This window comes from Zalophus californianus, chromosome 9, assembly GCF_009762305.2.
Source record: "Zalophus californianus isolate mZalCal1 chromosome 9, mZalCal1.pri.v2, whole genome shotgun sequence".
Taxonomy (NCBI): Eukaryota; Metazoa; Chordata; class Mammalia; order Carnivora; family Otariidae; genus Zalophus; species Zalophus californianus.
In genome coordinates, this window is record NC_045603.1 from 9,553,239 (window position 1) to 9,576,754 (window position 23,516).

Below are 23,516 nucleotides of genomic sequence, written 5' to 3' on the forward strand. Positions count from 1 at the left end.
TCTAATAATTCGGGTAAATATTATACGCTGCATTTCCATTCTTTTAGTTTACCCTGCTAATGACAACCCCGGGATCATGACCCCAGCCGAAGGCAGACGCCCAACGGCTGAGCCACCCAGGCGGCCCGACAACTTTCATTCTTAACTCACCGAAGTCTGAGTGTATTTGGTATCTCCACTTGCCTCCTGACAAAGGATATTAGAACCCTTTAACTCCACTCATCCAAGTTATACGCTATTGTTCTTGTGCATTTTAATTCTATTTTTATCCAGAAGACATTGTTACTGTTTTATATTGTCAATGTTCATTGTTCTTTATTCCCTATTGCATCAGACTTCTGTCTGTGATCATCTTCCTCCTGTCTGAAGTTCTTCCGCTGGAATTTCCTTTAAGGAGGGTCTGCTAGTGGCAAAGGCTTAGTCTTAGTATTTGTAAATGTTATTATTTCTCCCCCTCCTGGAAAGATATTTCCACTGGGCACATAATTCTTGAAACAAATTTGCACTGGGTACGTAATTCTAACATGATGGTTAGTTTCTCCCTGGACATTAGATAAATCATTCCAGTGCCTTCTGGCTGACTTCCGCTGCTTCTGATAAAAAATCAAGTGTAAATCTATCATTTCTTTTCTCTGTGCTCCAGACAACGGCGTTTGGACATTATTCTGAGGGAAATTAGGAGCTACGGGAGGTTTTTAAGCACTAGCGTGACCCAGTCAGATCTGCAGTGGAGAAAGCGCTCTCTGGCACTGTGTGGACACGGCTCGGAGGGAGCGGCAGCTCAGTGAGGAGGTTGTTGCTGCAGTCCAGCGGAAAGGACGAGGGGTGTGGAGGGAAGCGGGTCAGGGAAGCAGGACTTGGGAATCCACGCAGGTAGGCGGTGGGAACGCGAGGGGCGCGGTTCCCGGCGGGGAGGAATGGTGGCGCCGGAGCGAAAACAGAAGGGGGATGGGGTGGGTGAGGCAGACTCCGTCTGGGACCTCAAGATCCATTCATTCCACAAACAGTGGAAGGACTACTATGTGCCGAACGCCAAGTGCGTGGCGGCAAAACCCGCCCCAGCCACACCTGCCGCGAATTATTGCCTAGCCGGGGCCCTCCGCACAGTCGCCCACCGACGGACGGACGGACCGACGGAAGGACGAACATGCAGGCGCCTGCTCAGGGCTGGCCAAACCACGCCGCTCCGGAGCCCGGATCTAGAGGCCTCGGTCCGGAGATGCAAATCTCGGCCGGCCCCGCCCTCCCGCCGCTCTGGGGTCCGCGCGCCGGCCCCGCCCGCTCCTCTGTGGGAGGTGGGACACGTGGCCTCCGCGCTCTGCCTGTTTCTCATCGGCCCAACCGGGGCGTGTCGTTTCCGGCCTCCCAGAGTCACCGGGAGCGTTTTAAAGAAACGCCTGTCGGTATTAAGATCTCGTTCCGCCCCGGCGCCAAGCGACGCCCGCGCCAAATAAGTCCCGCGGACCGGCGCCGCGGAGCTGCGGCGCGCGGCCCACAGCTTGGCGGCGGGGCGGGGCGGGGCGGGGTTCCATCGGGGGCGGGGCAGGGCGGGGCGGAGCCGGCGGGGAGGGGGAGGCCCAGGAGGGGGGGCGTGACCTGCCGGGCGCGAGCCGAGCCCCCGCCCCGCCTCCTCCTCGCGCGCTCGCTCGCTCGCTCGCTTGCTCGCGCAGAGGAAAACGTTGCGCAGGTTCAAAAATGGAACGTCGGCGGCGTGAGGGAGCGCGAGGGGGTGTGCGCGCGTGCGCGTGCGCGTGCGCGCCCGGGCGAGGGTGACGGGGTCCCCGCCGGCCCGAGCATCGCGCGCCTCAGCCGCGGCCCCGCAGCTCCGCCCCCGGCCCGGCCCGGCCCGGCCCCGGGCCCGCTCGCCCGCCGCCCCGCATGGAGCTGTCAGCCATCGGCGAGCAGGTGTTCGCGGTGGAGAGCATCCGGAAGAAGCGCGTGCGGAAGGTGAGGCTGCCTGGGGGCGGCTCCCAGGACCCCTGTGGGGTCCCCTGTTGTCCCCAGCACCGTCCCTTCCACGCTGGCGGTGAGGGGGAAAGTGGGGCGGGGGGCCCAGGCAGCTCCGTGCTGCTGGGCTCGTCTCCCCAGTCTGTGCCTCAGTTTCCCCTGCCACCTTGTAGAACGAGTAGAATAAAAGTTGTCGCCCCGGCATCCTGGGGGCAGCTGAGCCCGCCAGAGCTGGAGATTAGGGTCAGACCGTAGGGATCCTGAACGCCATCCTTCCTCAACCTCCCCTCGTTCTAAATAAGGGGAGATTGAGGCCCAAGTTGAGGAAAAGGCTCACTGGTGTGTTAGCGTCGGAGCTGGGTCTCGAACTCAGGACTCCGGACTCGGTACCGAGACCTTTGAAGTTGGAGGCGGAGCTTCAGCCTCCTGCCTCTGAGGTCTAACTCTGGACTTCGACCTTTTCGGATCCCTTCTACCCCCACCTCCGGCTTTCTCCCCGTCTTGCAGCGCACACCTCTCTGTCTTCCCCACCCCAACTCTCAGCCCCACCCGGCTAAGCTCAGTGAAGCCGCCTACAGCGCTGGGGCATCCTCTAAGCTCCTCCCCCTTCCCTTCGCCTCCAAAACATACCCTGCAATTTAAGGAGGCATCTGTTCCACTGGGTTCGGGTACACGCGCCTCGGGGCTGGACTTTGGCGGTTCACACTTCCTGTGCACCTGTTTGCAGAGTGGTCACCTCAGACCGGGGGTGGGGGATGGAAACCCTTGGGGAAAGTCCTTCTGGCACTCACCACCATCCTTTTCCCTTATCTCCCCCTCTGCAGCCCCTTGGGAGGCTCCAGTGGCAGGGCTGGGAGGGGTCTTAGAGGGTCACCTCCTCCTGTTTGACAGAGGCAGAGACTGAGACCCAGGCAGAGGAAATGACCTGGTCAAGGTCACACAGCAAGGTAGAGATGGAGGCAGAGCAGGAGCTCAAGTTAGCTAATTGCTAGCTCATCTTTGGAGAGAGAAAACTCAGTCCTGGCATCTTCAGCCAAGGGTGAAGGTCGAGGTGGGCCATGGGCTTTTCTTCCCCTGCTCTGATGGGGTTGAACTCTTGGGGCTGCCCCTCCTCCTTCTCCCTTCCTCCAGGATTTCCTCGATTTTAATTTATTCCACAAAGCCCAGTGCTTTCCATGCACAGTAGCCGAAGCAGCTACAGTGGTTACCCTCCTTCTCCACGGTAGTGCCAGAGAGTGAGGGACATCATTCCTTCAGCCATTCACTCAAAATATATTTATTGAGGGTCTGTTACGTACCAGGCACCATCCTAAGGCCCAGGGAAGCATACATCCCTTCCCTCATGGAGCTGCCATTCTGGCAGAAGAGACATGTAACGAACAAGGAATACATACAGATGCCTTCCAGTGGGGCTGTGTGCTATGCAGAAGGAGAGCTGGAAGGTGGGAGGGGTGGCATCAGAAAGGCTGGTCAGGGCGGGCCTCTTTGAGGAGGTGACATATCTTGGTCTTAAAGTTCCAGTGCGGATGGGGTGGGACTGGAAAGCCAGGCCCCTGTCAGTGAGGAAGGGAGGGGTCAGTCTGTATTTTCTAACTACTGGAGGGGTGACCATCACTTCTGAAGATGGAGACTTTGTTAGCCTTTTCTGGGGTCCTGCCAGGGTCTTTTGAGTTAAGAGCCCTAAAGTCACCAGCCTGTCACCCCTGGGCCAGAGGCAGCCTCTCCCAGGGAGGGGGTAGTGGGGCTAGTGCCATGGGAAACACGCCAGTGAGGAATTTTCTAGGATTTGGAGAGTCTTCTGCAAAAAAGTTAGGAGTTATGGTCTTAGCACTGGGACTCTGGGCACTGCATCTTTGGCGATACATGCCCCATGTGGTCTTAGTTTCCCCATGTGTGACATGGGCTCTGAGCTTCTGCCACAGGAGCCCCAGAAATGTTTGGGGCCAGATGCTCTCCTGTGCTTTTGCAGGAAGGACAGTCTGGGGAGTCATGCAGCAGCCAAAGTTTGGGTGTCTCTGGGTTGGTGGGGATCTGGTGCAGAGTTGGGGGGGAGTGTCCCTGGATTGTGTATGTCGTGCGGGAGCATCAGTCAGCAGAAAGTATCGGGCCTTACTGTCCTGTGAGGGGTAGTCGGGGCAGCTGTGTATCTCACACCGTGTCTGCTTCTCTTTCTTCCCAGGGTAAAGTCGAATATCTGGTGAAGTGGAAAGGATGGCCTCCAAAGTAAGGCTCCTTTGTGTGTGTGTGTCTGCCTGCTTGTCCACCCTTCCATTCGCCTTTTGCCTTGCTCCCACCTAGCTTTGAGCTCCAGCCGCTTTAGTAATTGGCATTTGAACCTTGATTAAATCATCCTCTTCTCTGGGCCTCAGTTTCCCCTCTGCCAGCTCAGGGGCTAGAAGGACATGAGAGTCAGGGTGGGCCCCAACTTCTCTTCTCTCCTGCTCCCCTCTGGGTGAGGCTCCATCTTCTGGTTGGAGCCTCCCCTCCCCTCTTCTGGCTTTTCCTGGCACCTGGGAGGTGAAGGCCCAGCATCTTGGCTTCAGAGATGGCTACTGGGTGGAGGTAGAGCAAATACAGTGCTGAATGGGGGTTTGTGGGGCGGGATAAGACGAGTCTAGCCAGTGGGGCATGAGTCCTCAGTGCCATAGAGCTAGGGCCAGAGCCTGAGCCCACTTTGCCTTTGGGCAGCATTCTCCAGTCTACCAAGCAGGTTTCCGTACAGCCTTGTAAAGCAGGTAGAATGGTGATCTCTAAAGATGAGAAAACATGCTCAGAGAAGGTAAGCATCTTGCCTTAGGTCACACAGCAAGTGGTGGGACTTGAAACTGGCCTCCCCAGTTTCGGGTATCTCCTCTGTGCCTCCTCCATCTCAGAAATGGGGGGCAGATTGCTGGGTCTAGGACCTCTCCCAGTGGCTCCACCTCTCCTGCTGAGGTCCAATCAGGAACCTTCCTACTAACCAATCACCTCCCAACAGGAGGATGGTAGTGGGAGGGAATGAGCAAGTCGTGGGGCCTCTTCATTGGTTTGTGGGTGCCCTGCCTCCCTGCCCTGCCTGCTAGGGACTGACTCCTGGAAACCCCCGCTGCCCAGAGCGTCTGCTGTCTGTGCCAGGGGCTTTTGGCGTGTTTATGTTGAGGGCTGACCTGGTATTGGATTCTGGGAGCATCTTGGGGGCCCGGTAGAGAGACACAGCAGAGGGAAATACAGCCTATGTTGCCTCAGCTTCCCGCTCTGCAAAATAGACTCTACAGGGCAGGCCCTGCTCTCCTCTCTGACGCTCCTTCATCTTTGGGGTGCAAGGCCTGAGTGCATGTGTTCAGGGCGACCTGCAGGCATCCTGAGGTTGGGGTTGGGAACTGGCCAACTAGAGAATGCACTGGTCTACTCCTGCTGCGCCTGCTGCCCTTCCCCCAACACCCTGGAACTGGAGGAGGATCCTCTCCTCCTCACAGCGGATGAGACATGGCCTTCCAGCCTGGGTAAAGGAGCAGTAAGAGTTGAGGCAGAGCTAGAAAAGGAAGATGCCTAGGGTGGACAGCAGGAGCACTGACTCCCTGGGTGCACGCTCCCCCTTAGCTTCTGCACCGGAAGGCATTGCATTGGTGTGTAGTCACCAGCCTGTTGGCCTTTAAGGCACTGTTGGCGCTTTTTCCTCCTCTGTAGACTCCATCTTTTGAAAGATTTCCTTCTTTAAACAGAGGTACTTATCAATGAAAACTTCCTTCTTCCACTTTAATCCCAAATGGATATGTCTGCCTAGCAGGGCTTCAGCCAGGAGAGAAGGGCCTAGCACTCCAAGAGCAGCCCCTCATGTTTCTGCTGGCCTGAGCCCCTGGCCCTGCTGCCACTTGTTTCGTCACATGCTGAGACCACCAGGTGGGCCCTAATGACTGCCTCTTGTGGCTCCCCAGAGGGGTTCTGGGAGCCCGGTTTGACCAGATGACCTGGGGCACCCCTGGCTCCCCTGCACTTTGGTCCTGGGTTCCTGGCCAGGCTCACAGCTGTCGAGGTCTGCAACGTGGTGGGCCCTCTGCTTCCTGATTTACAAATCAGAATAATGAAGCCTCTGTCACAATATTGTTGTGAGGATTAGGTGATGGAGGTGAAGTACCTGGTGCATTCTCAGATGACCGGGCACTTAGGAAATGTTTGCTGTTAATACGAAGTTAGATAGCTCAGCTTCTAGATCTCCCTGCAGCCAGGAAAGGGGTCTGGGAGATTCCATTCCTCATAGGAGTTCAAAGTAGCCTTAGAAATGGTTTAGATCAGTCCTCAGAGGGGTAAACTGAGGCCCAAAGAGGGGAGAGCATGACAAGAATATAACTTCCAACCCCATGTGGTGTGTTACCTATTTCCTGCTACCCACTGCATCACCCCACTTCACTTGGGGGAAAACAGGTTCAGTCAGGGGGAGAAGCAGGAGAACGCGGGCTCCTTTGTAATCCACTTGGGCTTTAGTCTCCCCTCCTCGGGGGCCCTTGCTTGGAGAAGAGGCTGGGAAAGAGGGTGGGAGTGGGGAGTTGGGTAGGCTGTTGCTTGCAGGTCTGGGAGCCTTGGCTAGGGTAGTGCCAGCCTTGGTGGGGAGAAAAGTCAGATTTTCCTGCTCAGCAGCACCTTCTTTGCCCTGGTCCAGGAGGCTTATATTAATAACAGAAAGCATAATTTAGATACACACTCACTCTGTGCCAGGCCCCTGTTAGACCATTACATGCTTTGTCCATTTTCTCTCCCCAGCTGCAGACAAATGACTGCCCTTCTTCCCCAGCAGATGGGGCAGAGGAGCTATCTTGTTTGTTCTGGAAGGTACAGCAAATTGCCCAGGGAGGGGCTGGGGGCACAGGGCAGAGGATGTTAAATCATCAGTTCCAGCCTCTCTGACCCACAGAGACCCTCAGATACCCCACTGATTTCAGCCTGCCCAGGACTGCTGTTCCCCCTTTGGAAATGCATTCTTTCCTTCTTTTCCCACTTGTGAATACTACCCCATCTTTTAGGGAGGACTGCCTCTATGGAGATTTGGTAATGATATTGTCGGTGGGCGCAGCAATAACCAGGCTGCTCATCGGTAAGCACCTTGTATGAGTCAGGCATTGGCCCATTTTTAATTGCCTCATAGCAACCCATTTTGCAGATGGGCACACAGAAATCCCCAGCAGAGGAGTCTGTGCTCAGGGTCAGATACAGCTGGGATGATTTGAACTATGGTTTACCTGATCCCAGGGCTTGGGGCCTAGTCCCTGTGATACACAATCAGTTCTGCCAAAGGTGACTGAGGATCTTTTGCCTCTTCCTCTCTTGGCCATTCAGTAGGAAGTGCTCAGGCTTCGGAGCCAGACCAGGCTGCCTTTGAACCCTAGTTCTGTAGATTTACAAAGCCCTCAACCTCTGCACCTCCATTTCTCCACCTGTCAAATGAGACCCTAGCCTCACAGGACCCTGGGGAAGGCTGCCTGAGACAAAAGTTTCCTAGCCAGGGACAGAGGAGGCGTGCCTTCCTCTTCCAACGCTGGGTTTTGGGCACCAACAGCAGAGTCCAGGGTTCTGGCCTGGCAGGTGTTCACACTCTATTGGAATCGATTTAATTAACGTGTATTTGCTTTTACTATGTATCACACTGAGCTAAGTGCTTCATATGGCTTAGCACATCTAATCGTCACATTAAGCCCCAAATTCAGGGACCTCTTGGTAGTCCCACTTCACGGATGAGTAAACGGAGGCCCCAGCGGCGGACGAACCTGCGCACCGCCGCGCCCCTCAGTCTCCGACCTAAGCGCGCCACGCTGCTTCTCATTTGGGGGGACTTTAAATTGGAGGGGGGGACTGGGGCGGGCCTGGCTTTGGGGGGCCCCGCCCCCTGCACGGCGGGAGCCTGCGCAGCGCGGCTCAGGCGGGGCGGCCGTGAGCCTGTTTACCCGGGCTCGGGGGCGGGGCGGCCGGTCACGTGGCCGTGTTTACCTCGGGGCTGGCGCGCGCCGTCCCGCCCCCGCTCCCTATTGGCTGGCCTGGTAATCCGGGGCGCGCCCACCTCCGTGCGCGCGCGCGCGCGCACGCGCGCGGCGGCTGCGCTGCAGGGGGCAGGGCGGGGCAAAGTGGGGCTCTCCGCCCCCCACGGAGCGCTAGGTTCCCGGCCTGCCCGCGCGGGTCCCTCTGCTCGCTCCACCCCGCCCTGCCGCCCGCCGGCTGTGCGACCCGGTCCTGCCTGCGCCTAGCTCTTCCCAAAGCGCCTTTGCCCTCGCGTGGCCCCGGCTCCTCACATGGCGGAGCAGGGCTAATGGCCTCCACTTTAGGGGGCGGGGGTGTCCGGAGAGGGAGACGCTAGTGCAGACCCCCAGGCTTTCTCCCCCGCAGCATGGAGCCGGACCAGGCCTCCTGCTGCTTACTTAGTCTGACCCTGTCCCACTGTTATACACCTCCAGCTGCCCCAGCCCAGTAACCATCCCCGCTGAATCCACTGAGCCTTTCTGTGCACCCCCTGTGTGCAAAGCCCCGGTCAAACACAGGACGTGGTCAGTCAGGCACTATCGACATCACAGACCGGTGGGGAGACAAATGTAGTGACAAGTGAGAGACCCCGAGGTAGAGGGTAGCCGAGATTCAACAGTTCCAACCACAGACTAGCCGCTTACTGTCTCGACAACCTTGGCAAGATGCTTACTCTCTGTGCCTCCCGTTTCTTCGTCTTTAAATAGGGTAACCTACCCCCATGGTGGTTTTATGAGGAATAGATGAGTCCCTGGCAGTGAGTTGTGCTCGTACCATGATGGTGGTGGTGGTGATTCTTAAGATGAGGAAATTGAGGTCCAGAGAAGGTTAGGGACTTGCCGGGAACCACACAGCACCCACATCAACAAAAAATGGGCAAGGCAGTGGGGAAGTGGGTAGGACAGAGAAGCCTAGAACACTGTAGAGACATCTTAACAGCTAGAGGAGAGAGGGCAAGGCAGAGGACACGGGAGGAACACAAAATTCCTCCTTTCTTGTAACTAGTTAACAGCTGAAGAAATTTAACCTTTGTTTTGGAGGAGGAAGTTTTGGAGTCTCTGCCAGTTTCTGGTTCTTGTACTTTGGGCTTTATGCAAACTATCAAAAAGCCCCAGTTTCACTTTTAGCATTTCTTCAGGCTGAGCAAAACTCTGCAGTGGCTTCTATAGCCATTCCCAGAGCACCTAGGGTCTGGGGCTGGGCACCCTGGGGTGGGGGCTTATATAGCCTGCCGGCCAGGATGCCAGCTGGATTCATCAGTAATTTTGGCAGGTGCCAAGTGCACCAGGCTGTGGAGAGCAGCAGAGGGGAGGGTGCGTTCTGAGGGGAGTGAGACAGCTTGAGGAGGAGGTCAGGGGAAACTACAAGGGCCTGGCTCCTGAAGGAAGGGGAGGAGGTCAGGGAGGGACTGGCCCTCAGGTGGAGAGAACAGCCGGTGCCAGGGAGGTGTGACTATGCCTGATCAGGCTGCGCGTGGGGTGGTTGGGTAGGGACTGTGAGGTCCTCAGGGCTTGGACCTTTGTTGCGGAGTCCACAGAGCCCGACACGGGCCCCGACACAGAGTAGGTGTGCAGAAATGTCAGTGGAAGGAAGGAGGAAAGGATTCTGTTGTTGGAATCTGGATTGGACTACTGGTAGCTGTCAGTGTCCCAGGACGGTTTAGTTTGGCTGGTCCAGAGAGAGCAGGAGCAGGAGCTCCAACCGGCCTCTCTCTGCCTCCTGACACCTGCCTAAAACCTGCTCACCTCCCTTCTTGTCCAGCAGAGCTGCGCACAGCCTGGGCCAGAATCACAGTCCGTTGCTTTGGTGTGGTTTGTACATATACGTGTATGCACGTGAACATATATGTGTGTCTATATGTTTGTACATATGTTGTATGTTTGAAAACATGTATGTACAGACACATTCAGGTATGTGTCTTAAAACTTTTCATTTTTTATTCATTATCATCTGTTTATGGTGAGTGACACTAGTGTTTCCGTTTATGGAAGTCATAAAGGTTTTTTTTTTTTTTTTTTTTTTTAGTAATCTCTACACCCACTGTGGGGCTCAAACGCACGACCCAAGACCAAGAGTCACATAGCTCCTCTGACTGAGCCAGCCAGGCGCCCCTAAAGTTTGTTTTTAAAATAAAATTATTAAACAAAAAAAGTGAGCTGCTTTAAAGGCAGGTGTTAAGTAAATAGCAGTGCAGGTGGAACAAAGATGGTTTGAGCTGTGGAACCGCTGAGCTGTCACTCCCAAGTCTGGCCCACCAGGGGACGCTCTGTGGTCTGGGGGTGGTGGAAGGTCCCCGCTGGAAATACCGATAGCCATCTACCCAGTTCCTGCTGCGTGCCAGGCCCTGCTGTGAATGTACAGATGTGTGCCAAGGAGGGAGGGAGCAGCTCAGCCCAGGCAGAGGAGGCCTGTGCGGGGTGGGGGTGGGGGGGCAGCAGCCGTAAGCACTGGGCACTGCACTGGGCACTTAGATGAACAGCACAAGAGTTCTTTACTGATAGAGAAATGGAGGCACAGGGACGTTGAGTAAATCCTTCAAGGTTGGACAGCTAGCAAGGGCAGAGCTGGGATCTGAACCCAGGCAGTCTGGCACCAGAGCCGCTGCCCTTGGCCACATGCTCAGGCCTCTCAGGAGAAGGGAGTCCTGGGAGCAGTGCCCTGTGCTTCTGAGCATGAGGTCTAACTGGGTGTTGGACGCGGTTATTTGTAGGGTGGTGTGATCAGTGATCGTTGCTCAGAATGAGGGGAGTTCTGGTGTCGTCGGAGCTGCCTGACCTGGCCTGGGCAGCCCGGGACAGCTTCTGGGAGTAGGTGACAGTTATGCTGGACCAGGAAGGGGGCAAGAGCCTGCAGAGGGCAGGCCCCAGTGGAGCAGATGTAGCGTCGGGGAATGCCGGTGGGGAGCAGGGCAGCTTCTGACCTCCTGTTTCTCTCCCCAGGTACAGCACGTGGGAGCCGGAAGAGCACATCCTGGACCCCCGCCTGGTCATGGCCTATGAGGAGAAGTAAGGGGGCCTCAGGCTGCCACTGGGGCTGGGCATAAGGCAGGCTTTGAGGTTTCATAAGGAGCCTGCTGCAGGCTTGTCTCTGAATGAGGGGCAGGGGCATGGGGGTGGCGGGGGTCTAGTCTGCAACTGGGAGAAGGGGGTGGGCATCAGGTCCCAGGGCAGCTGAGGGACCTGGTGCCCTTTCCTATTGCTGAGTGATGTCTGCCACTTCTCTAACCTCCCCAGGCCTCAGTCTCTCTGCTGTAAAATGGGCCATCCCTAATAACACTGGCTCTGATTCCCCCAAAGGTAGGGCTTTCAATTGCTGTGAAGGGTATAAAAATGCTTTACAGAGATACCCTGTGTGAGGGGCAGCAAAGTCCATAATGGGCAGTCATGGTCTTGGCGACAGATTCAGAGAGAAATTCTCCCCAGAGACTCTCACCAAGAGAAGGAAAGTCTGGTGAAGCTTGAGAAAGGCCTGGGGAGGGACTGTGGCTTTGGAGCAAGGATGTCTGAGTTCTGGTCCGTCCCACTTGGCCACCTCCCAGCTCAGTGGCCCTGGACAAAGCTCCCCCGGGCCTCAGTCTCCCTTATTTGCCAATGCTCTGCTCTGATTCTGAAGGCTGGTTAGTGATTGGCAGCTCCTCTGATGGGCAGAGAGGGTGCAGGCTCTCAGGGGAGAGCCTTTGACAAAATGTTGTTTCTCCTGATGTGGGAGCCTTTTGAGTCTAAACATCCCCGTTTGCTGTAGGACCCCCAGCTTTACCGACCTCCCTGCCAGCAGGCAGCCCCAATCCTTCTGCCTCTTCCCATCCTGCCCACTGTACAGGGTGGGATCTTGGCACAAAATCATTTCCATTTGGCCCTTTGCGGTAACCTCCTGAGACGGGGATGAGAGTCTCATCTGACGGATGAGGAAGCTAAGGCTCTGGGAGCTAAGTAGCTTGTCAGGGGGACCTCACAGCTGGGAAGCCACCTAACTCAGGCCTCCCGACTCCCAGTCAGATGCCCTTCCCCTGCCCTTCCTTGCCCCCTTCCCATTGGTTCTCCCCAGGAAGTGTCCTGCTGCCCATTGCAAGGAAAACTTTCCCCTGTTCTTTCCTTTAAAAATCAGGGTGTCCCTGTCCCACAGCTTTTCTCTGGCTCCTGGGCGCTTGGCGGGGCCTTGATCTAAAAGGATTGTGGTGCTTGGGAGAATCCTGTGGAGTGTCCTGGACTGCAGTGAGGAGAGTGTCAGGCAGGTGTCCAAGTCCTGAATTAGAGTCCTGGCTCTGCCACTCGCCAGCTGTGTGGTGGTGGGCAAGGCCTTCTCCCTCCCCATCTGTGAAGTGGGCTTACGGGGCTCTCATGCGGAGCAAGGTGTGTGAAAGCACTTTGTAGACCAGTAAGTGTGGGAGCACGTGTGTGAATTATCTCCCTGATGGTAACTAAGGGTCATTCGTTTGCTTGTTCAACAAGTCTTTATTGAGGTTCTGCCATGTATCAGATACTGTTCCAGATGCTGGGGACACAGCAAGGAGCAAAACCAGTGAACATCCCTATTCTCACGGGGCTTGAATTCCAGTGCAGAGACACACAATAAAAAAAAACACCAATAAATGTATATGATATCAGATGGTCATAACTATTGCAAAGACAGGGTTGGGGGCAGGGAGAGGGGGTGGGTGGGGGTGCAGGGATCAGTGGGGTGGCTGGGTGGGGGTGTTTGACCATAAACCTGGATTACGTGAGGGAATGAGCCCAGCAGGTATTTTCGAGGAGGACATCCCGGGTAAAGAGAACAGTGCAAAGGCCCTGGGGTGAGAGCCAGTGTTTAAGGAACAGCATGGAGGCAAGCATGGCTCTGAGTGTGGCCAGCTGGAGTGGTGTGAGCTGGGTGAGGTGGGGGAGATGAGGCAGGAGTAGGGCGGCTGAAGGAAGGGGGAACACAGCTCTGGCAGTGCCACATAAGTCCTGGTGGAGTATTTGGATCTTATTTTGAATGAGTCAGAAAAGTCAATAGTTAAGGAACAAAAGAAGAGCTTGGAGACTTTTACAGACCCACTGCGTGTCTTTTGGCCTACTTCTTCTCTCTCAGTCTTGGTGAAGAGGAGGTAAAAGAGGGATGATGTCCACTTAACACCTGCCTTGCAGAGTTTTAAAGAGATTCAGAAGGAGTCTGGCAAGGGGGCTCTTCTGCGGAGTCCCGCCTGCAGGGAGACGCTGAGAGGGTGCGACTCCAGGGTGCCACTGCCCTGCGGTCCTGGATGTTGATGGGCAGGATCCACCTGGGTGGTGAGGACTGGATAGAATGGATCCCTCCCCCTTTACACGCACACACGCACGCACGCGCACACACATGCACACACGCTGCAGATTGGAAACCAGGATCATGTGGCCTGGGTTCATGGCCTGCCCTGCTGGCCCTGACTGGACCCTGGGCCTGACCCTCACTAGGCCTGGAGCCCAGAGCTCAGTGGCCGACGTTGTCAGAATTTTGGCATTGGGCAAGTGACTTAACCTCTCTGTGCCTCAGTTTCCACGGCTATAAGGTGAGGAGAGTAACCATGGCTCCCTCACAGGGTGGCCGTGCGGGTTAGATAGAGGGTTGCCTTGTGCAGAGTGTCCAGTGTGTGATGATCATATAAATATCAGAAACACACTACCGTCGTTATTCTTTCCCCTACAGCCTTTCCCTCTCCCCCCGTCTACTTCCTCTTTCTCTCTCCTTTCTCTTCCCTCTCCCCCCTGCCCCCCTTTAGTATTTTAGCTTGTCTACCCTCCATTTTGATAAATCCCAGGGACCTCTCTTGTTCCTCCCGAGAGCCCTGGTGGCCAGGGGAGAAGGGACTCTCTTGCCCCAGACGAGGACACTGAGGTCCAGAGGAGAAGCGACCGGCCAAGGTCTCCCGTGGGTCAGGGTAGAGCTGGGCCTGGAACAGGGTGTCCTGGGGCCCAGCACCGGCTTCTGTGAGAAGAATCTCACCCTCAAAGGCTGGCAGGTCTATCCCGGCAGGCCAAGTGGCGGGTGTCACAGTGTGATCAAATGCTGGCTCCTGGGCCCCACAGCAGGCCGACTCCCCAGGGAGGGAGGGAGGGAGGGCCCAATACGCCCCGAGGGCGGTGCTGCCCCCGAGGAGGGTGGAGGACAAGCGGTGGAAGGGGCTTCCTGGGGCTGGGGCTGCTTTCCCCCAGCTCAGATGGGGAGACTGCCTGGGGTCACACAGCCTGTGTGGGGAGGGAGGGTGCGCTCCCGGCCTCCACATTCTCGCTGCTGCCCACGTGGCCTCTGCAGCAGGGGCCGCAGAAAGTGGGGTGGGATGAAGTGAAATCGGCAGAAGGAATATGGCTCTGACGTTTTCCGCCACTCCCGGCACTGCTGTCGGAGTCTCTGTTGTGTTGTGTCGTGTGTGTCGTGTGTGGCTTTGTATGCATCCTCGGGTTGTGCCTGTGTGTCTGGGATGTGGGGAGGGCACCCCGCAGAGAGTCTGGCACCTACTAGGGACTCAGTGCAGGCGAGTTTCTCTCCCTTTCCCGAACCGGATGATACAGGCAAGAGCCTGTCCTCTCCACCAGGGTCATGCAGGTCCCAAATGGGGAAAAACCTGGGCAGAGCTTCACTTACAAGAGGACCATTCCCAGTTTCACCAGCTCCCCTGGGACCCTGGAGGCAGATTTGATTGACAGGTTTCTGTACCACTCTCCCGAGAGTGGAAGCCAGATCTGCATTGCTTTGGAGGCTGTACCCAGTGGCATGGAGAGCAGAGCTCCGGTGTGACTCTGGAGCCCAGTAAACACCCACATACTTTTGGAGACATCACCCAAGTCCCACCTCAGTGATTAGGACCAGTGGCTGTACCCGCCCCCCCAGTTTGGCCAGATGGGAAGACCAAGGTCCTGGGATTTGAACATGGGGCCCCACTGTTACGGTGTAAAGAGAGCAATGGGGAGGAGTCCATACCCTAGGATTGGGGGGTGGCCTGTGGCGGGTGCCCCTTTGCCCATAGACAGCAGAGTGTGAGGTGGAGCGGATGCTTTACTTTCCCTTAAATGTCACCAGTGTTTGCTTTTCTTCTGCCATCTGCTTTGCACCCCAGGGAGGAGAGAGACCGAGCATCGGGGTATAGGAAGAGAGGCCCGAAACCCAAGCGGCTTCTGCTGCAGGTAACCCCGCCAGCCTTGGTGCTCGTCCACAGGTGCCCCTGCTCCTCCCACCAGTCTCCCCCACCCTGTGCATTTGCACCAGCTAGTGGAGCTGAACCACCTATCGTCCTTGCTCTGCCCAGGGCGCTGTGGGGTGGGAGCCCTTAGTGGGTAAGTCTCCACAGGGGGAGGGTGGGGAAGGAAGACAGCCTTGGGGGGGGGAGGTGCTGTGGGGTTTGGGGGAGGGTGGGTATATGGCTGATGGGAGCCTAAAATTTTGAAAGCTTAGAATCTTGTAAATAAGCCTTTATGAGACTCAAAGTCCCCAAAACATTGTAATATTTGTAGGACCTCAGAAACATAAACTTTAGGATTGAGGAAACGTGGGAGCCTAGAGTTTTAGAACCCAAGAAAGGGAGACTCAGAGTTCTGGAACTGTTGTCTTGGGATGCCCTAGGAATGTGGCCTTTTTGAGAAAGGAGAAACCTACGGGACCCCCTTTTCCAGGCCTCTGCCAGAGGTGGGCATCTAGACTCCAGAACACCCCAAGTTACCCAGGTCCTGGGGCCACTTTGCTGACTTCACTGCTTTGCTTGGGAAGCGGGTGGAGTTTGAAATGATGTGGTATGAGGCAAGTCTCTTTGCCTCTCTGAGCTTGAATTTTCTCATCTGTAAAATTGGGATGATAAGCATACCTGCTCTCCTTAATGGAATAAGTTTCACCCAGGTGTTCGAAGCCAAACGATAGGGCTTCTCGGTCTACACAGTGTGAGCCATGGCCAGTCTCCTGCCCACCCTTGAGTATAGATCACCTGAAGCTTTGGACAGAAAAGATGGGTTTCCCTTCACGCAGTGGGCATTTTCCTTGGGGTTTGGCATGAATTGGGTCCCAGGAAGGAAGGTAGTATCTGTCTGTCGGACGTCTTCCCCGAACTTAGCAACTTAGAGCAGTAAACACTTAGCATATCACAGTCGGGTGGGTCAGGAATTCAGGAGTCCTGTAGCTGGTTTAGTGATTCTAGTTCACGTTACAGTCGTGATATCAACCGGCGCCCACTCATCTGGGTGTTTTACTGGGGCAGGGCTGTCTGCTTCCAAGGTGGCTACTCAACGTGCCCACAAGTCAGCCCTGGTTGTTGACAGGAGGCCTGGTACTTTCCATGTGGACCTCTCCGAGGCCTCCTGGGTGGCCTCACAGTATGGCCACTAGCTTCCCCCAGAGCCAGTGATCCAAGAGCGAGAGCAAGGGAGGAGCACAGTGTCTTTAATGAGCTAGCCTTGCAAGTCCCACACCACAGCACCCGGGGCCCGAGGGGACCTGGGTGTGAATTGCTTGAGGCGGGCCTTGCTGGGGCAGTCTCAGAGGCCGGCCACTGCTATTTCTGCACCATCACAGATGGTGATTCCTTCATTCCTCAGATGAAGAAACTGAGGCTTTAGGAGGCCAGGCGTCTCCCCGGGGTGACACAGCTGGATTCAAACCTAGGTCTGAGCCCGGGGGCTCCTGGGTGCCTGTTAGTAGCTGCGGTCCTCCCTTGGTGAGGTGGAGAAGGGCCAAGACCAAGCGCATCGCAGTGTTGAAGTTTCCTGGGCTCGTGATGGCCGCTGCGCCAGGCTGAAGGAGCAGGTTTTGATTGGGCTGCAATAGGATAAGCCTTCCAGACATGGTAGTCCTGCCCCGACCTCTCCCTGGCCAGCCCTCCTCCTGTCCCATAACAGCCTGTGTCCCCGGCCGAGTGACGGGCATTAGTGGGCAGGACGGGAGAACGGAGCCTGTGTGTGCGATTTCTGCTCCCAGCTGGGGGATGTTTGACCTACAGGCCCCATCTCATGGCCTCATTCTCTTCCTAGGGGCTCTTGGCCTCTGGTGACATGTGGCAGCAGAAGGTACTGTCCCGGAGGGATCCAGGCCCTCCCAACACCTTAGCACCAAGGATCTTTCTTGGATCTTTACACATCTTGGCCAAAGTCAATAAAACAAATCCCTAGAGTACAAAACTCCAGCCCTTAAGTGGTGGAACACGTGCCCTCCAGCCCCATCCTAACAAGAGTGCCATGTGGCATCTGCAGAGGGCTGGGCCCGCAGCTCCGAGCGGAGGAGTACCCCAAGAATCTTAGGGCATCCGCCTCACACCATCTCCTTGGCCTGCTGGCTGTTTCAGCCTTGGGGGTCCTTTAGTAGGCAAAAATTCCTTCCCCGTGATGAAGAATAACTCCTTAGTTTATCTGCTTCATAGATCCAGATTTGCTTTTTCTTGGTCAATTTTCAGTCCGTACTCTTGGATGCTCCTCTGCTGTGCAGCCCCTGTCCCTGAGCCACCTGCACCTCCCCACCCCGGAGAGATGAGGTGGCACCAGGCTGGGGCTGGGGCTGGTCAGGGGTGGCATTCTGGGCTGGGGTGGGGGCTGGGGTAATGGCTGGCTCTGGGCCATGCAGCACAGAGAAAGGCACTCCAGGCGGGAGGAACAGCATGAGCAAAGGCGCGGCAGCGGCCGGGAGGGCAGGGCTGACCCGCCGTGCCCTGGCTTGCCCCCGCAGCGGCTGTACAGCATGGACCTGCGGAGCTCCCACAAGGCCAAGGGCAAGGAGAAGCTCTGCTTCTCCCTGACGTGCCCACTCGGCAGCGGGAGCCCTGAGGGGGTGGTCAAGGCAGGGGCGCCCGAGCTGGTGGACAAGGGCCCCTTGGTGCCCGCCCTGCCCTTCCCGCTCCGCAAGCCGCGCAAGGCCCACAAGTACCTGCGGCTCTCACGCAAGAAGTTCCCGCCCCGCGGGCCCGACCTGGAGAGTCACAGCCATCCACGGGAGCTCTTCCTGCAGGAGCCAGCAGCCCCGGACGTCCTGCCCGCGGCCAGCGAGTGGGAGCCCGCTGAGCAGCCCCCCGAGGAGGAGGGTAAGGTGGCCCCTCGGCCCCGTCCCAGAGCCCCTGAGAGCTGGAGAGTCCCCTTGAGTCGTCATGTCCAATTGCTACAGTGCCCAGAGAGGGCCCAGGGTGCTCTTGAGGCCACACAGCCCGCGGGGGCCCTGGCACCACCCCAGCTCTTCCTGTGGTCCCGCTGTGGGGGGGGTGGTCCAGGCAGGGAAGACACTCCTCCCGGGTGTCCAGCCTCGAGCTAGGCCTGGGGCTGGAGCCGGTGCTAGGCGGGCGGGGTTCTGGATGCCCCCGCCCCCCTTCCCTATGGTGTCGTCAAGGCCGTGCTCACCTCTCCGTCTTTCTGTCTTTCTCCCATGCCTGCCGCAGATGCAGACCTGGCCGAGGGGCCCCCTCCTTGGACACCCGTGCTCCCCCCAAGTGAAGTGACAGTGACCGATATCACCGCCAACTCTGTCACCGTCACCTTCCGCGAGGCCCAGGCGGCTGAAGGTTTCTTCCGGGACCGCGGCGGGAAGTTCTGAGTCACCATTTTTACTCTTCGTAAACTGTTTGCTTTTGGGCTTGGGGTGGGGACTTCCAGAGATGGGGAGGGGTTGGGGGCGGGGTAATTATTTTATTTAAAAAAATATGGAACAGGAGCAGGGGGCAAGATCCCGACACCTTCCCGCCACCTCGCCCGTTTCTCTGCGCCTGATGTTTACAGAAAGGCTCGGTGGTCTGTTTTGGGGGCTGGGGCTGGGGCGGCCTGGCATCGCCCTGCCCAGGAGGGGGTCATCTCTGGGCCAGGATGGAGACAGGGCCACCCATCCCTGGACGCCTCCATCATCATTCTTCTCTAGAGACGCAGCAGCTGGTCCCAGGAACCAAAGGAGAATGGGAGGGCCCAAACCCTCTCCCTTGAGCCCCCCACTCCCTCGTTTCTGGTTAGTTTCCCTTTTCCTTTTTTGGGGGTGGGGGGGGTCTTTATTTTTAACTTTCCACTCCAGCTTTGCGGTGGGACATAGAGGCTGGCTTTGACCAAAAATGACCGGGTCAAGACGAGGGGCCAGGAGGAAGGCTTTGCGGTTGTTGGGGTGCATCCCATACCCTTCCCTGGGTGTGGCTGCCAGCTGAGCCCCTTCCACTGGGAGCCCCCCCCCCCCCCCGCCCACATCACCTGGCCTGTGAAAAACACTCATGTGCACACCCAGCCACACAGGCATGCACACCCGGCCCCGGGACCCCGTGACTGTGGGCAGTGTGTCTGCAGATGCGCACAGTGGGTCTTGTAAACCTCCTGTTTAGAACCCCGACCTGGTAAATTGTGGGGTGACTCCCAGTGCCTCAGAACTTGTCACGGGCACCCCACGCTTACCAGCCTTGCCCAGCACGTCATGTGACAGGATCTCTCCCGACTCAGTCTGCTCACAGCTGTCTGCAGAGGGCCGGATGGCCTCCGAGGCTCCAGGCATGCATTGTGGTTCTTTGGCTTTACCTGGCCAGCCGCAGGTACGCCGTGGGTCAGCACAGGCTCTGAGGCACATGGGCCCTGTCCTGCCTCCCCCGAGGGGCTCTTGTTTTCTCTGACTCAGGTGACTTTTCAACCCTACCCATTCCTCTCTTTTGCTGCTCTCCCAGAGAGGGAGGGAGCATCCCACCACCTTCTCAGGGCAGCCTTCAACTCCTGAAACCCTTCCTCCTTCCATTCTGTGTCCCCTCCCCATTCATCTTAAATGCCACAGCTGGGAGTGACCTAGTGTTCCTGGGGGGGACCTCTGCCATGTCTTCCTGCAGTGGGGCTGCAGTGGATGGTGGGTCAGGCTGTGTATGAGCCCCTGCCTGCCTGGCCAGGGGCTGTGGCCGCCAGGAGGAGGGGCTCTCGCCTCCTGGTTTGCACAGATGTGCACTGTGGCCAAATAGCTTCCCAGGCCTCGAGGGGGGGCTGTTCCCCTGCTCCAGCCCTGTAAGGGAGAAAAAGCCAGGTGGGGCTGGGCACCGGGGGAGCAAAAGTAAAAGGCTGGCTCCCTCCACCCTTCCCCCATCATCAGAGTTGGGCACTGGGGGGAGGGGCCCTGCCTGCCCTCTCCCAGGGCCCTCTCCCCACTCTGCTTTGTCCTGAGGAAGTCAGCAGAATCCCGCTGAGGCGAGGATAGGGTGATTCTTCTCCCAGACCCCTTCTTCCCAAGTTCCCAAACCAAAGACAGCCTGGACCCCGTTTTTGTTTGGGGTGCCCTGCTGGCAAGATTCCTAAATCCCTGAGTCTCTCCCCTTCCTCCTTAATCCTTCGTTGTCCAGGGTCAATTCAGTGCTTCCATTCGGGGGTGGTCCCCTTTGGTTGTTCCTCCCAGCCTAGGAAGTTGACTCTAGAGGAGTATGTGAGGGTGGACCAGGGAAGGAGGGGCAGCAGAACTTCCCCCCACAACCCCACCCTTTCCAGCTGTGAGACCCTGGGTCCAGGAAGGGCAGCCTGGAGTTGGGGGGTTCTCCCAGGACACGGGCTCCCAACAGATGTGAGGGTGGTGGAGCGGGGGCGGGGCCGGGGGGGGGGCCCATCTAATCGAATGCTATTGGCCATGGCTTTGGGGCTGGGCTGGCGGCTTGCAATAGAAGGCATACACCCCATCCCCCAGGGGACATGGGACCTCTTCCTGCCTCGTGGGCACTTTCAAAGAGCGGTTTGTGCAATTTGCGGGCTCGGGGGGTTCTGGGGGGGCCGTTTGTGGAGTGAGACAGCTGATGTTCTGTCTGCTGCAGCAGGATGCTTCTTGCCTCTTCCTCAGCCCTTTAAGGCGCGCAGAGTGTCCTGCGTCTCAGAGAGGGGCTCCCCACGGCTCCCCAGGATGGAGACCTCTATGAGGGGCTGGGTGTGGTCTTGCAGGCCTTTGCCCAGCCCTGAGCGTTCCAGCGGGGCCTGGGACACTGAGCTCCCACCCCACCCCACCCCATCCCAGAAGGCCAGTACTCTCAGCGGGGGGGGGGGGGGGGAGGGACGCTTAGAAAGAGTTGGACCGTCTGTCTTTCCTTCCCCAGCCCCCACCCATTTTGAATGTAGAGAGCCCTCTTGCTGTGGGATGGGGCGAGGAGAGGGTTCCCCCACCCCTGGCTGGGCCACTTGCAATGCCCAGCCGAACCCTGTCATCCCTCCAGGGGGATGATCCCATCGCTGACTCCCCTCCTGCAGGGGGAGGCGCTATGCCCATGTAAGGTGGCTTAGCTTTGCTTTGTAAGTGGCCGGCCTGACCTCCACATCTCAGCACAAGAAGGCTGCCTTTGCACGGAATGAGCGTCGAGCTTTGTTCAGACAACGTGAATGTATTTGGGAGGGTTGGGGGCGCGGGCTGATTCCAAGCACATGCCTTTTCTGAGTGAGTGTGTGCTGGGAGGGCTAGAGCGGATGCAGAGCGCGGTTTATTTTTGTACTGATATTGGTAAGAGACTGTATAGCATCTATTTATTTAGATGATTTATCTGGTAAATGAGGCAAAAAAAAATTATTAAAAATACATTAAAGATGATTTTGAAAAAAAGCTCTCGCATTCAAGCCTTCGCTCTGGCAGTGTCACAGCTGGGCCGAGGGAGGAGCTCCAGCCCCCAGGGTGGCAGCCTGGGATGGAGGTCCCGGGTCTGCCGGTTACCAGCCATGATCTTAGGCTGGCCAGCCCATTTTCGGAGACCTCCAGATGTACAGTGAGATGAATTGGGGTGGGGGGTGGGGAAATGGAAGCTGGCGCAGAGATGGGCAGATGCCCACCGTGGGGGTCCCTGCAGGGTATCATCAAAGGTGGAGCGGGGCTTCTGATCTCTTCACCTTTTCTCTGCTTCCTGCCCAGTGTGTTCTATTCTAGAACCCGGGGTGGGGGGGCGTGACGGGGAGGGGGTCAGTATCCCGAGTCTTTGTAATTGCAGGTTCTGGAACGCAGGACTGTCTCGAGCTAACGGTCCTCTGCTGTGTAGCCATGCTCGGCGCAGCTGTCTGAGCCCAGAGGGTGTGGTCGGGGCCAAAATGAGTGACAGCTGGGAGCGTCCTCTAAGTTTCTCTGCATTTAGGTTCACTCCGGGCTCAGGGTAGAGACTGGACGGGAGCACGCAGGGCTGGTGACAGAGAGCAGGTAAGAATCAGCTCACGTCCCGGCCCTCCTCGCGGCCACCCAGGTGGGGAGTGATGGTGGCCACAGCTATGGACATGTCCATGGAAGGGGGGGAACGGAGAGGCTGGAGGCGGACTTAGGTGGTAGAATTGTCGAGACCGGGGCAATGATTTGGTGGGAGGGTTAGGGAGGCGTCACGATTATGCCCGGGCCTCTGGTTCAGACAACCGAGTAGATGGTGGTTCTTCATCTGGATGGAGGCTGAAGGAGAAGCAGCATTGGAAGTACCTTGGTGACCCCCAGAAGCAGAGCCTACGACAGGGGTTTTCTCTGGGGAGTGATCCCAGGAGCAGGAGTGAGGGAGTAGCATGGGTCAGGGAAGGAAGAAAAGCCATGGGAAGGTGCATTACTGAGGTCACCGTGTCCTTCCACCTGGGATGACCTGACAAGTACAGCTCCGTCTCCCAGAGTTGTCCATTCCCAAATGCTCCCGGGAACGGGAGCATTCTTCACTGCCTGCCATCCATCTCAGGCCAAGGGCTGCCCCTGGGTGCGCTAGCCCAAGCCCCCAGCTTCTGAGCTGTGCATGCGCCTGCTCCCACCATCCGTTACCCCCTCTCGTGCTGCTGGAAGAGCCTGGGGCAGCCAGCGGAGACAGGCAACCGTGCGCCCCACCCGCAGCTGAAACAGAGCTGCGGCCAAGACACGGCTGGGGGCGCTTGGGGGCCACTGATGGTGTCTGACACGGCCCAGCCCTCGCACTCTGCTCCCCTCTGTGCGTTCTCCATACAGACTTGCTCTTTCACGGAGTCTCCAGAGAGGTGGCCAGGTATAATTTCTAAATAAAGACTTGACACTGAGAGTCCTCAGTGCTGCAGCTGGCCCCAAGCCTGTCACGGACGCTGCTCATCTCCCTCTGCCCCTCGCTCGGCCCCGGTGCCCACTGGTCCAGGCTGTTTGCCTGGTGGGGTGACCCAGCCTCTCGCCTGGGAGGAGTCTGTGCCCTCGCTGACTCGTCTTTGTCAGATCAGCTGCATCTGCTGCAAGTGCTGTTTATGATTGCCACGGGGCCCCAGGAGGGACCTCAGCGACACCTGTGCCTGCAGCGTGGAGCAGCAACCCTGGTGTCTCGGGTCTTCGAGGCCAGTTAACGCCTCAGTTAAGTGACCACTGTTTTTGCCCAAGGGACTAGGTGGCAGTGGGGGCTTCTGAGGAGTTCCTTCCACTGTCCCCTGGTGGACGTGTTCCCTCCGCTGGAAACTAGGGCCAGGGTCTAAACTGCAGGGGTGAGGAGGGCCAGTGTGGCGCCTGCCCCGCCGCTCTCCCTGGACGCCCCACCGTTGGTTCGGCATATACACTAGATCCTGGAGGGCAATGGCCCGACTCTGCAGGGTGACAATGACGGTGAAGGGCCAGGTGGTGTGGGCAGAGCAGACAAACCTTATTGCGGGTCGGTGTCCCAGTCTGGTAAGCGTGAGCTGCCCACTTCTCCAGCAGGAAAGGAATCCCGCGTAATCAGCTTGCCGGGAAGG

At 57.4% G+C, this 23,516-nt stretch overlaps 1 protein-coding gene across 2 annotated transcripts; it reads left to right on the forward strand.

Annotated features, from left to right (window-relative positions):
* Nucleotides 1-1,658: 1,658 nt before the first annotated feature.
* On the forward strand, nt 1,659-21,423 carry CBX7 (chromobox 7). 2 transcript variants are annotated; one of them, XM_027592364.2, is made up of 6 exons: nt 1,659-1,947; nt 4,127-4,170; nt 10,872-10,937; nt 14,999-15,065; nt 17,584-17,935; nt 18,284-21,423. In XM_027592364.2, exons 1-6 carry the CDS (start codon nt 1,879-1,881, stop codon nt 18,436-18,438), a joined length of 753 nt encoding a protein of 250 aa, XP_027448165.1. In that variant the 5' UTR covers nt 1,659-1,878; the 3' UTR covers nt 18,439-21,423. The 2 variants fall into 2 exon arrangements, with proteins under 2 accessions (XP_027448165.1, XP_027448166.1); XM_027592365.2 differs by having other exon boundaries at nt 1,660-1,947; nt 17,863-17,935.
* The last annotated feature ends 2,093 nt before the right edge of the window (nt 21,424-23,516 follow it).

Excerpts from the sequence above, each read along its gene's own strand:
- CBX7 (XM_027592364.2), top strand. The coding sequence starts at position 1,879 with ATGGAGCTGTCAGCCATCGGCGAGCAGGTGTTCGCGGTGGAGAGCATC. Across the intron at positions 15,066-17,583 it reads CCAAGCGGCTTCTGCTGCAG|CGGCTGTACAGCATGGACCT; the intron begins GTAACCCCGCCA and ends TTGCCCCCGCAG. Across the intron at positions 17,936-18,283 it reads GCAGCCCCCCGAGGAGGAGG|ATGCAGACCTGGCCGAGGGG; the intron begins GTAAGGTGGCCC and ends TGCCTGCCGCAG.